Source organism: Macaca mulatta, chromosome 12, assembly GCF_049350105.2.
Source record: "Macaca mulatta isolate MMU2019108-1 chromosome 12, T2T-MMU8v2.0, whole genome shotgun sequence".
Lineage (NCBI taxonomy): Eukaryota > Metazoa > Chordata > Mammalia > Primates > Cercopithecidae > Macaca > Macaca mulatta.
In genome coordinates this window covers 63,377,568-63,391,631 of record NC_133417.1, presented here as the reverse complement: position 1 = coordinate 63,391,631, position 14,064 = coordinate 63,377,568, and the positions used below count along the sequence as shown (strand labels likewise).

The following is a 14,064-nucleotide window of genomic DNA, read 5'->3' as shown; positions in this document are numbered from 1 at the left end:
GCATGAGGCCAAGAGTTAAAGACCAGTCTGGGCAAGATAGTGAGACCCTATCTCTAAAAAAAAAAAATTAAAAACTAAAAATTAGCCAGGCATGGTAGTACATGCCTGTAGTCCTAGCTACTAGGGAGGCTGAGGTGAAAGGATTGCTTGAGCCCAGGAGTTTGAAGCTGCAGTGAGCTAAGAAGGTGACACTGTACTCCATCCTGGGCAACACTGCAAGACCCCATCTCTAAAAAGTAATAATAATTATGCATCCCATCTAAGAATATTGCTCTTTTGGGAATATTGCTCTTTTGGATATAAAACATGACCAACATTTATTGTAACTGCATGTAACAGTGGGCTAAGAGTGTCACACTCTGACCAGTAAATTTTAAAATCAAACATATAAGGTGAATGGTAATTAGTTTTCTTACTTGGATCTAACTTTTCTGTGCTCTATCCCATTGGGTAGATGACAGGAAGTGACATATTTCAGGAGGGTCTTAAGAAATTTTTACTCCAACTATATTTTGCCTGGTGCCACAAAAATTTCAGGGGAGCTATTTAAAACCAGGAGAGTATCTTGAAAAAAGACACAGATGTGGTATCCTGGGTTAAACAACTGAAATGCGAAGTACTTAAAATTTTTAAAAGAAATTATGTACGAAACTGCAAATATATATTAATGAACTCCAATTTCTCACAACAGGAATAGAACCAAAGACCAGAGTATAGCATCCCACTAACTAATTATATATAATAATTGTTTTAATGAATAGGATAAATACATTTTTGGCTGCCTTGAGAAGCTAGAACTCTTCTTAGCATTTCCCATAAAATACTTATTTAGAACACTATTTACTGCCAGAAGATAAAATTTTGAAGTCATTTGAGGCCATCAAGGAATTCTAGTGTCAAAATCTTAACAAGTTTCCTTATTTTCTTACATATAGGGTATATGGTCTCAAGGTACAAACAGAACGTTACCATTGCTATGTTTACTGCACACAGCTAATAGTTTTAAGTCATTTCTAAACATTCTGATAAATTTACCACATTTCACCAAAACACAGTATATACTAAGAGCCCCAAATAAATCTGAGGCTTCTCACCCTTAGCAGCTCTGTGGGTCAAATCTTGACAACTATGAAGTGCTATCGAAGAGTCCTTTTTTCTCCCCTAAAGATAATAGAAGCTTAGACGTCTATTCTATAGTTTGGTGGAAGATGAAAATTGTACTGACTATATCTTGTACCTTTTCAAACTCTTTGTGGAAAGTTTAAAAACTTCAAATTTCATTGAGGAATAAAAAAATTATTTTGACATCTTGTTACTAGAATAAACTGAAATAATTTTTCTTGAAAACATAGTTCTAACGTCAGACATGTGTCACGGTTATAGAGCAATCTTTCATGCCACATTCCAAGTTACAGCAAATAGTACAACAATAAGGTAATAAATGTTTCCTCAATCTTCGTCATCATTAGTCATCTGAGTTACTGATACTGACTTTTAAAGGAATATCCCAGCAAATACAACATTACCTATCTTGAGAAAAAAAATCCAGTGGCTTAATTATAAGATTTTTTTTTAAAAAAACTTAATCTTAGATTATTTCAACAAAATAGCCCTCACAGGGGACATATAATGTTTTTTGGAGAGAAGAAGCAGGAAAAAAACCAAAAAACAAAAAACTATCCCTGGAGCTTTAAATTTACATTTACCTTATTAAGCTTTTAAATCTTAAGAAATTAAAATTGCAGAATTCTAATTTCTCTAAGCACAACAGATAAGACCTAATATAGAAGGTTACTTGAGTTTGAAGGATAAAGAGTATTAATGCCTTAAAAAAATCAACATAAACATGACATTGAAGCAAACTGGCACAGTTCGACAAGTTTTAGAACATTAGCTCACAAAATGAATATACTTAAATTTAGACAAACACACAAATATAGCCTTTATCCAAAAATCACAGAGACAACCCTATATACTACCTATGTTAAAATGTTCAAAATACCTAACGCTATTACAGGCCTCAGGTTGCCAGAGTCCTGATAGAAAAGTCAGCACTGAGAACTATGCTTCACACAGCTTTGCGTGCATGCACACACTCTGCAATGTGGGAGAGACAGACACCGATCACCATCGAGATTGTCCTTACTTGCAGACGCACAAGTATCCTGCATGTTCCGATTCTGACTGGCACCTGGAGCAGCTCTACATGCCAGTCATCCCAATGTACTCAGGGATGTAAACACCTTATAATTAGAAAACGTGAAGGCGTCAAGGACGTTAGACAAATTTAAAACATATCCAAAGATTAATTTTTTAAAGGCATTAAAGAAATAACTCATTGCAAATTTCAATACGAGGATGTACCTGCTCCTTCACGGATGCTAGAATAGTGGTGGCTGTGGTCTCGGGTTCCATGCCTGGGCCAGTGGAGGCAGCTTCCTGGCGGGTCTGTGGTTGCCCCTCCTCCACCAATGAGGCCTGCTCAGGAGCTGGCATTCCTCCTGCAATCAAGCAGGCAAAGGGTTAACACTTTCTTCTGGGCTCCCTTGCAGGAACCGAGGATTTACAGATGGTTCCTAGCAACTACAGTAGACTATAGTCTACACACCATGATCAAAAGCTTGTTAAATTGCTAAATTTTCTAAATGGTAACCAATAAGTAAATATGACTAACTTATCAAGAAATTAAATAATAAACATTCTAGATTGCTATAGGGGTCTGTTTTCAAAGTAACATGCACACAATAAGACATCTACAAATGTTAACTGACATGAGAAGAATGTTTTACCAATCGCAGAAGAGGTTTTTGTAACAGAAAAGAAAAAAAGAGTTTAAAACCTAAAGAAGTCTTAAAAATAAAAGTCTGCTTATTTTAAAGAAATATAATATATTAATAACTAGCAACAAGTTCATCCTTGGTGGAGTCTTACAGCTAGCTTGGTTTCTTTAGAAGAATCTGATTATTCAAAGATAACAATGACTAGGAATGTGATGTTGAAAAGAAAATCTATTTTTTAGGCCCATAGCTTATGACAGAAGAATAGGTTCTTGGCAGAAGCCAGAGTGCCTTTCCTAAGACAACACATAGTGAGAGCAGTGTGTTTGTCAAGAGACTTACTGACCTGATATGGACTTTCTACAATTTTGGAAAACAGGGGGAATCGATGGTTAGCGTAAAGTGCTATTAAAATTTTAATAACTCATTTACATGTCAGTTTCTCTGTTTTCTTGTGAGTACAGTCTTTATCATACCACGAAACTAGTCAAGTACCTGGCATATTAAATGGTATTCAATTAATGTTCACTAAAATAAATGAATACATGAATGAAGGATGATATATTTTCTTTGTCTCATTCCAGTCATTAGGTAAATTCTGCCAAGTCCTAAGATGTCCGAGAGACCCTATCTGTTTAGATGTGTCACATCGTATATTCAAATACGGACATCTGAGACTATAAACATTTTCCTCAACATTCTTCAGTTTTCTCTCGCAAATTACTCTACTATTATATATTTCAATTTAATCAATTAACTTCCATGGTCTTCAATTCTATAGTTGATCTGGGACTTGTTTCCCCATTCCCTCAAATTTCAGTATCAGTCTTCTGTTTCCAAAATAATAATCCGTAAGTAAAAGGGGAAATTACATGCCCTTTGAGCTCCCATCTTCTTCCCTACTCTCCTGGCTTCCATGTTAGTGGAGAGGGTCTAAGTTTCATGTTTCTGCTGGTGGTATTTTTATTCTTGTCATAGTAATAGGCATAAATGGACAGTGGATCTGATTAGTTTATCTGTGCATTTCCCCCGACACCAGCCTCATGAGTTCTCATGCCTGCTCCATCTAGCAAGTGAATTCTCAATCTCCCATTTTCACGGTGCATAAGGCCTAGATAGACTTTGAACTGCAGGATCTTCTCAGGTATGAATAGAAGGATCCTGAGACATGGAGATGAGTAGGATCAAAACCTAAGTGTCCTGGGTGGGGCGGGAGGGGGGGGGAGTTCTACCTCACTACCTCACCGATAAAAATGGCTAGTTCTTTATACAATGTAATAATTTTATGACAATCTATATTTTTTAGTGTATGTGGAATGTTTATTGAGATGTAAAACAAAATATTATCAACTGAATAAAATTTTCTTTCTCTATCAAGTGCTCATTAAAGAGAAGACATAAGCTCTATAAAGGAAAAAAATGCTACACAAAGATCCTAGATTAGCATTTAAGGCAAGTAAAGATATAAAAGTATTCTAGCCATTGAAAAATTACACACCTTAAAATAAGCAGATGGTTGCAAAGAACAAAAATGTTACTATGCAACAGTGAAACAAATAATGCCAAGAACCAAAAATTTTAAATGTCAAGAGTATAATATCATGAAACAACCACTGTGTAAGAAGAAAAAGAAAACGAAAAATTCAGTGAACAAAGAGAATTTGAGAAAAGGAGAAACAGAAATGTAATTGGGGAAGTAATTATTTATTAATATAGAAGGAGTCTTACTATTAAAAAGACCTAGAATTATATTATGGTATTACATCACTGTGAGGATATCATACTTAATTTCACAATACTTATCTTGCTGACCCTGCTTCCCAGGACCAATGAGCCCAGAGGAGCATTTTCTGAGTACCACTCTCCCAGGGACACTGACCATTAGGGGGCTCATCACCTAGCTGATGCAGCAACATAGGATCAAGGCAAAGTACAGCAAGATGTAAATGAAAAGTAGTAATGCTAAAGTCAAGAGGAGGAGGGTCAGAGACCTTGTAACTGTATAAAAGAAAGTAATATAATGCTGAGAAGCTTGGCTGGAGAGGAGATTTTCATAGACATGGATGATATCTATTCTGATTCCTCAAAGGTTAGGTCACATCACAGGCAGCCATGAACAGTCACCAGATGAGGAGCAAAGCCAATGGTACCTGTCATTACTAAGGGTGAGACACTTCCCTACCCCTTATCTCTGGAGCAGTCTCAATATGCCACAACCAACATGGGGCAGGGTAGCGGTAACACTGTGCTGACAAGTTATGTGAAGGTTTCCTATCCATTTTCTCATAGTTTTCATAATTGTAAGATCATTTAATGAACTGGAAAGTATCAAGCTAAGACTGGAGTCACAGAATAATATTATTGCTCCATTCCACTAGCAAAAAAAAAAAAAAAAAAAAAGGACTTATATTGTAAAGCGACTGTGAGAAATTAGGCCTCACACTTCCCTCAGTGACCTCAATTTGCCTGATTTGAGTGATCACATTCCGGAGAACTGGGAAAACTTACAGATAGGTTGCTGAATCACTTTTGAGGGTTCTACAGAGAATGAAGGCATGCCAGAAAACTGGAAGGAGGAAAATGCCATGGCTGTTTTTGGAAAAAGGGAAGGTAGACTCTTCACATGACAAACTACAGAGCTAGACACAGATCTTGGGTGAGATTCTTTAAACGATTTTATCCAAGAGGTGATTTGTGAGAAATAAAATGGGGCACCAAAGAAAAGTCATGTTAAGCTGGTTTAATGTCTGTCTGGGGCAGTGTAACCATGCAGTGTTGCCCAAACTCTAGTGGGGCGTATATGATATTAGAAGTCCCCCGTGACATTGTCATTAACATAGAAATGGGGCTGGAATAAGGGCAACTGCTGACTCCAACAATCTGTAAACAGTTGAATGAAATACATCAATCTATAGAGGTTTCTAATGTAATGCCAGAGTTCTGACCTTGACCCAACCCCACCAAATGTTTTAACCATGATATCAATACAAGTCATACACAAGTTCTTCAATGATGATGAAGAATATTGAATTTACCAGATGGAGATAAAATTAAAATACAAAAAATATACTGCTATACTGCAGTAATGAGCTGCCTCTGATGAGATTTAAAACAACAGGAATAAATACAAGGTCCTGTATTTAGGTTAGCTCAGCAGCATATTGGGAAATCAATGTAGGCATTTCAGGTTCAAGAGCAAAATGAGTGAATCATAAGTGAAACAAGACTGCCCAAACCTAAGGTGATCTTATGCTGTGTTGCTATAAATCATTAGGATGATAGGAAGGGCATAAGTGAGCTTACAACTTTCCTTCAGGCTCCTTGGGACATAACTACTTCCAGATAAGGGCGGCACATTAACAGGAATGGACACAGTGTACCCATTCAAGAGATGATGAGTGTGATGTTAAAGGGATCCAGTCATTTATTTCCAGGCAAGGGGACAGGGAGGATGTGAATGACACAGCTCCTGCTCTTTATGAGCTCAAAGCTCACTGGGAGACATGAGAGTGGTAGTTAATGGAACAAGAAGAGAAAATTTGACCTGAAGAAGAGAAGTCCAGCATTGACAAGCAGATGCCTATAAGCCTCTGAAGGAGGCTTTTTAGATTACAATCCCAAGAGCCAGACTAAAAATTAATGGTTTTGTAATAAATGTGTATTAACCTATATTATTACTGTCTTTATATTTGGAATCAAAATTAAAGGTTGGAACAATAACGGAGGGTTTTCCTTTTGGAGCTAATAGTCAAATGCTTAAAATTTCAAGAACTGACTGCCTCTGAAGGTGGCACACTCCCATGATGAGAGATCTTTAATCAGGGTCTGGATGATGATTGCAGGAGGGATAGTGTAGAAGGGATGCTGCACTGTGTGTGGCAGAAACAGTAAACTCTAAACCCTGAGGCCCACACTAAGATTAAACAAGTTCTAGATTCTAAAGAGATGTGAATGTTCCTCAGGAGTTTTCAGAATGTTGTCTACTGTGTCACACTGTCTCTGTATCAGCCATCTGAAAGCCAGGACCTAGGCTTTTCCTAAGGGAATGGTGGATGCTATTGGAAACTGTAGCATTAGCTGGTTTTCTCTTTGGCTATACAAAGCTCAGAGATGAATCTGTGACCAGCTCTTACATGTGTGGGTATGCATATCTGTGTTCTCATTTTATCCTAGCCTTTACTTAATAAACGTTTTCTTTGCCCAGGTCTCTTTTTTAAAATCATACCATTAGACTAAATTCTTTTGAGGCTTCTAAGAAGCCTCCTCTGGGTTCATTGGTCCTGGGAAGCAGGGTCAGCAAGATAAATATTGTGAATTAAGTATGATATCCTCACAGTTTTAGAGGAGGGTTGACTATGAACAGCTGTGCATTTTCATCATAATCTTTATTGAACACAAGAGGCTCATATGTGAAACTGGCAGTATAATTGTGTGTATACGCATGCAAGTATCTTAATCTTATATTCAACTCTTAGTGATTAACATGCAATTTTTCTGCTCAAGGCTGCAGACTACATATACTCTAGTATGACTACTGAAGGCTTTTTTTGGCATATTATAGATGTAATATATAGGTGTAACCTATTATTCAATATGTATAATCTCTTTTACCACAGCTGATAATAGTCCACAAAATCATCTGTCTTAAATCTTCCAGGGATGGAAAATCAACTAAATACTGAATTTTTCTCTACTTAATTCCCTTCTACTCACCTTACTAATAATTTTTGGTGAAAGCATACCAAGTACACTTTATTTTATCTTTTTAGTAAAATAAGTTGGACTCCAGTTATTTTTCTCTTTCTTGATTTAGGTGTCTGGAGTACAACATATAGTTGTCATTATGAACACTCAAAAAAATGTTGATGAGAAATACAATTTCAAAACTGATATGACAAAATAATGATGCCTAAGAAAAATTAATAAAAAATAAAGGTTAAAGAAAGTGTGAATATTTAAATTTGATTCAAAAAATAAAGATACTAATGTCAGATAAAAGTATAGAAAATAGGCATTAGATGAACAAAATATTTTAACAGTAATAAGTAGAAAAAATTGCTAAGAGTATCATCATATAGCAAAGATAAGTTTCTCTTTGTTTTACTTATAATGAAACTGGAACAGATATTGCAGAAGAATGAAGTACTAGGAAATTAAGAATTTGCCTGAAAAGTTAAACATCTTCAGGAGCATATGGCATTGAGTCTAGAATTCTAAAAGGAGTATCAGATAAACTTCTTGCAGTTATATTTTTAAAATATCCTGGAAATAGAAATATAACCAAAAGCTGCAACTCTTCAGGAGGATTAGAGGTAGCTGCATACTAACCTTCTAATCAGGCGGTTCATAAAAAAATTCAAATGTCTTGGCAAGAATTTGCTTAGAAAAGAGCTCTATGCCAAACAGCATAGTAGTTCAAGAGAATAATCTATGCAGAGTAGTTAAATGTTTTTGATTATGAATTTTTCACTAGAAATATCACTGCAAGGTAATCTGGTAAAAAAAAATTAAGCAAAAGGTTTGTATAAAGAGGAGAAAATCTAGATGACCAATAATGAAGTTCTCAACCTTATTAGTAATTAGAAAAATGAACATTAATACTGCAATGAGTAGTCAATACACAAACACCAGAATGGCAAAACAGTATCAAATTCTGGTGAGGATGTGGAACAATGGTAACTATCCCATGCTACTGATGACAGTGTAAATGGCAACAACTCCTTGGAATCTATTTTGGCATTATCTAGTACAGCTGATGACATGTACATTCTGTAGCCCTGTAATTCCATTCCTGATTAAGTAGAGACACTCTTGTACATGGGCACCTGGAGAGTTATAGAAATATGTTCACGGCAGCACTCTTCGTGAAAGCAATAGGTTGCTAACAACTCAAGTGACCATTAACAGTAGAATGGATAAATACAATGTAATATATTCAATCAATGTATTTCATCTATAGCAATAAATCAATGAACCAAAGCTCTCTCCATAAAACAAGGATGACTGTCAACCACAATACTGAATAAAAGAAGCAAGGTGCAAAAGAACACAAACAGTGGGATTCCATTTATGTAAAATTCTACAATAGGCAAAATAAAACTATGCTTACTAAGAATGCATGCATAGGTAGCAAGGAAATGACCATCACCAAAGTCAGAGGAGTGGCTACCTCCGTGGAGAGAGGGGGCTGTGATCTCAGAGGGGCACATGAAGAACTTCTAAAGCGCCGGCGTGACATGGGTGGCAGTTACACAGATGTGCTTGCTTTTCAGTATTTTTTAATTGTATGCATATTTTATGTATTTTCATAGTTTTCTCATAAAATGGAAAAAGAATAATATAGTGGAATAAACACGGTATAATATTAAATGCAGTTTATAAATCAAATAATTTAGAATATTTCAATGATGATAAATAGAATAGTATTTAGTAACTTAAATACTAAAGATTATCTACTTTTAATAGAATTAAACTACTTCTTGTTTTAAAACTAGACTAAATATAATTTTATGATGTATAAATGCCTAGAAGGAATCCAATTCAATAATAAGTGGTTTAAGTTGCAAAATATAATGCCCTCAGCCCTGTATAACATTCAATAACAATTTTTGAAAATAAAACACGTGGTTAACATATAACACCAGAGTCAACACTGTTGGCATCCTGAGCTGCTCACACTGTGTCTTTTATGAATGGTGCTCCTCTGGCCTTACGCAGCATTGACTTGGCCTCTATAACACAAGGAAAGCACTGCAAAACGGTTAATGAAAACTGGAAATTCTATCTTGATAAACATGAATTACATGTGGGCATTTTCAACCTTTCCCCAAAATATCTTACTTTTTATAGAGAGGAAAGAAGGAAAAGAGGAAAATCTTTTTGAAAAGTACTACAGGTTCATTTTTTTTTTCTTTTTGAGGAATCAGGATCCTTTATAGCGCCACAGATGCTAGGAGGAGAAGAAATGAAAAATCATGACAAATTCAGAGATATACCTGGAATGTTAAAGGGTATACCAAGATAGGATGGAGGTAATCAATAGAGTAAGAATGTAATTAAAACTCTGATAGGGGAAACTGGATCAAGAGGCAAGATGAGCACAAATTTCAACTTTTCTCCAACTCCCAACTCCATGAAATAATAGAAAAGGCATTTTCTCATTCTTAAGATAAGAAAATTAGCCTGGAAATTTTAAAAATGTCATCAGTGTGCCAAAATGTCAGAAAGATAACTGCTATAGACCTTTGGTAAGGCAACCAGAGGAAACCGTAACACAAAGAGGCAAAGGCTGGCTTTAGAGGGTGGAACACTGGGTGAGAGAGCTCAAGGCTCAGAGTCTGGTAGATCCCAGACTTGAGGCCCTCAGGCCTGGGGCCAACGTCAGGATAATCAAGGGGGGAGAGAGTGCAGCTAGATGGTCAGCGCCTACCCTGCAAGTGCCCAAGCATTTTGTCACTGGCAGAGAAGAGATTCAGACAGAGCAGGCCTCAGACACTGATACCCAGGAGGGACCAAATTCCCCAAACAGAAGAAAGTAAAGTAGAACAGGTAGAACTAATATCCTAGTGTTAAAACTAAGAATTGTATGTAGGAAAGAGAAGCAGCCAGAAATCTTGAAGAAAAAGTTACAGGATAAAAAAGAAATCTTAATCGTGAGATGAATAGCAAAATGGATTTTTTAAAACAGAGTATTTCATAAGAGTGACCTAAATAAATATCTCAGAAACAACAACAAAAAAAAAGAGTGAGAGATTTTACAAAAAGATAAAAGAACAGTTTGGTGACTAGAGCTCAGATGCAGGAATGACATCTGTTTACTCCAAGATCTTGGAAAAGAGAAAAAAGAAGAAATACTACAAGAAGTAAGAAATGAAAATTCCCAGAGCTGAAAACAAATCACTTAAAATGAGACAATAAGTGAATAAAATGAATGAAACAAGCTACACCTGGACCAAGCCATTGACATTTCTAGGTTCCAAGGATAAAGAAAAAATTATGTATGTTACCATAGAGAAAAAAGAAATAAAATCAAATTAGCATCACACATCTTCTCAATTATAAATTTATCAATAGCTTCCAAGTACTGACCAAAAATTATGATTCAAATATGAAGGCAAAATAAAGGGTATTTTGGGACATACTAGGACTCAGAGAATTTGTTTCAACAAAACAAAGTTCTGTAACCAAAATCACCCAACCATAATGCTGAATAAATAAGGAAATTCTGCAGCAAAATAACAAATATGACAAAGGAAGGTTTAGGACACAAAAAACAGTGCAAAGCAAATGATTTAGGAAAACTAAAGATTAAACCTACATACCTTCTGTGTAGTATCAACATGAGAGGAGTGAGGAGCTGATAAAAGTGAAATGATACTAGTGTTTTTATTTATCTCGGGGGAAGAAATATGTAGACAGTAACTCCAGGTGACTGCAATTTTGCTGCTGCTCTCAAAACTGCAGGAGGAGGGAGCATCTACTGCCCCACCCTTAGAATCTGGGGCCAGCCAGGTGACTTGCTTTGATCACAAAATGTGGCAGAGGTGATCTTGTGCAACATCTGAGTCTAAATCTTAAGAGGACTAACAGCTTCTTTTGAAACCCTGAGATCACTAAGCTGTGACAGAACTTGGGATTCAAAGACGCTATGTATACACAGCCCAGCAATCGCAGCCATTCCAGCCAAGACCTCAGAATATGTAAGACAGGCCATCTTAGTCTTGCCCTGACCTAGTCACCAGCTGACTGCAGGCACCTGACTGAGCCTAGGCCAGACGAGAAGAACCTCCTTGCCAACTTAAAAACTCATTGTTGTTTGAGCCACTGAGATTTAGGATGGCTTGTTATACCCTGAATAAGTCAATACTACCTGAAATAACTATCAGGAGATGACGGGGATACAGAAAAAAGTTTTAAACTTATTTTTTCAGTATAATATTTGACGTACGAAATTATCTTATTTTCTTTTGGTTTTTTTTTTGAGACAGGGTCTCGCTCTGTCACCCCAGCTGGAGGGCAGTGGTGGGATCTTAGCTCACTGCAGCCTTGACCTCTCAGGCTCAGGCAATCCTCTCAGCTCAGCTTCCTGAGGAGCTCGGACTACAGGGGCACAACATCACAGAGCTAATTTTCATATATTTTTTGTAGTGTCGGGGTGTCACCATGTTGCCCAGGGTTGGTCTCAAACCCCCGGGCTCAACCTACCTACCTGCCTGGGCCTCTCAAAGTGCTGGGAGTACAGGCATATGCTACTACCCAGAATTATCTTATAACAATATTATTTATTTAATGTATTATTGATCTACTTATGTATCAACCACATTATAAACCAGGTGTAAAAGTACAAAGATAAATAAGACCCTGAACTCCCATCCAACTAACAATCTAAAAGGCACAAGACAAATTAACAAACTACAATAAAATGCAGTGTGAGATAAATGAGGAAATAAGAGCTGAAACAGATGGCAGGGGCTCAAAAGAATTTCAACAGGAATGCATAAATGAAGACACTATTCTAGGTGGGGCAGAAGGACCCAGGTGGGAAAAAGCCCATCTATAATGTAATAATTAATTTTATTCAGCTTTTTTTTTTTTTTTTTAATTTGCTTTAGGTTCAACAGATTTCTAAAAACCTCCCTAGACTGCTGTTTTATGTCATTTGTAATTAGGGTATGGTAAACCATATCAAATCTCAATCTGTTTAAATAAAAGATTTGTTTTCATCATTAGTTTTTCATATCAAATACTAGTGTTAACAAAGATTAAAGACTAATGAAATCACTAGCAGAGCACATATGGGGATTTAGAAATATGGCAATTTATATGTGAATTATTAGAGGCAGTAAAAACAAAGTAAAACTGTTTAAAGACTTGAATATTTAACAATATTTATAAGGTCATTAAAAATAAAGAAAAGTAGGCTGGGGGTGGTGGCTCACGCCTGTATTCTCAGCACTTTGGAAGGCTGAGGCGGGTGGATCATGAGGTCAGAAGTTTGAGACCAGCCCGGCCAACATGGTGAAATCCCGTCTCTCCTAAAAACACAAAAACTTAGCCAGGCGTAGTGGCAAGTGCCTGTAATCCCCCAGCTGCTCGGGAGGCTGAGGCAGGAGAATCGCTTGAACCCGGAAGGCGGAGGTTGTGGTGAGCCAAGACTGCACCACTGCACTCCAGCCTGGGCAACAAGAGCGGAACCCCGTTTCATAAAAAAAAGAAAAAAAAAAAAAAAAAGAAAAAGAAAGGGAAGTATATAATCCAGTGCACTTGCTATCTTACCTAGTGGTTGTCTTTTTAGCCCATATTGGGTTTTCCTTCTACGTGAACTAGCTAAATGATTTTTTCAGTGTCTTGGGATTTACACGGGGCTGTTTGGCCGATCATAACTTAGAAGATCTGCATGAGACTTCTATTTAAATTATACATTAATTCATTTGTAATTTTAAAGATTCAATTTAAAATTCTCAAATGTGCTCCATGGACAACTTCCAGCAACTCAAAATGAGGTTCCTATGGTTAGCAAGTCTGGGAAATGTGGCAGAACATGGTTCCTCTTGAAAATCCCTAAGAATCTTGCTTTAAGTGTGATCTGTGAGCCAGTTGTGCAGGCTGCACTTTGGAACTTGTAAGAAATGCAGAATTTCAGGCCCGCCCCAGACCAAAGAAATCACACCTTACATGTGGGTCAGATCCCCAGTGTTTTCTGTACACATTCAGCTTTGAGAAGCACTGGTGTGGAGCATCATAAAGACTCCGAGAAATCATGAAAAAAATGAACCTGTTTAATCTCACCTAACCCTACATCTCAACATTTATTAACCAGAGACCCTCATGTGTATTTAAAAAAAAAAAAAAAAAACAAAAAGAGATGGGTTCTCACTCTGTTACCCAGGCTGGAGTACAGTGGCACAATTATAGCTCACTACAGCCTTGAACTCCTAGGTCACGCAATCCTGCTACCTCAGTCTCTCTAGTAGGTAGGACTACAGGCACACACTACCATGCCCAGCCCATTTTTAAATTTTCTGTACAGACAGGGTCTCACTATGTTAGCCAGGTTGGTCTTGAACTCCTGGCCTCAAGCAATCTTTCCACCTCAGCCTCTCAAAGTGTCAGGATTACAGGTGTGCACCACCAGACCAGCCAACCCCCATTTTTTTTGAGGATCACCTATTAACACTCAGAGGAACATACTTTGGGAAATCCCACAATATGATAATCATTATCATTCATGAGCAAATGTAGATGGAAAGAGACATTGTTCCATCCTTCACAATTTGGCTTTCCTCAG

General features: G+C 36.9%; 1 protein-coding gene across 31 annotated transcripts in view; it reads right to left on the bottom strand.

The window, feature by feature from the left end:
• The window catches only part of PKP4 (plakophilin 4), a 229,254-nt gene that overhangs the window by 154,814 nt on the left and 60,376 nt on the right, over positions 1 to 14,064 (bottom strand). For 19 of the 31 annotated variants that reach the window (XM_077956215.1, XM_077956224.1, XM_077956231.1 and 16 more), the window contains 1 exon segment: positions 2,365 to 2,501. The exons of 3 other annotated variants lie outside the window; for them this stretch is intronic. In XM_077956215.1, the coding sequence (XP_077812341.1) occupies positions 2,365 to 2,496 (132 nt within the window). In that variant the 5' untranslated portion in view covers positions 2,497 to 2,501. 31 annotated transcript variants of the gene reach the window in all.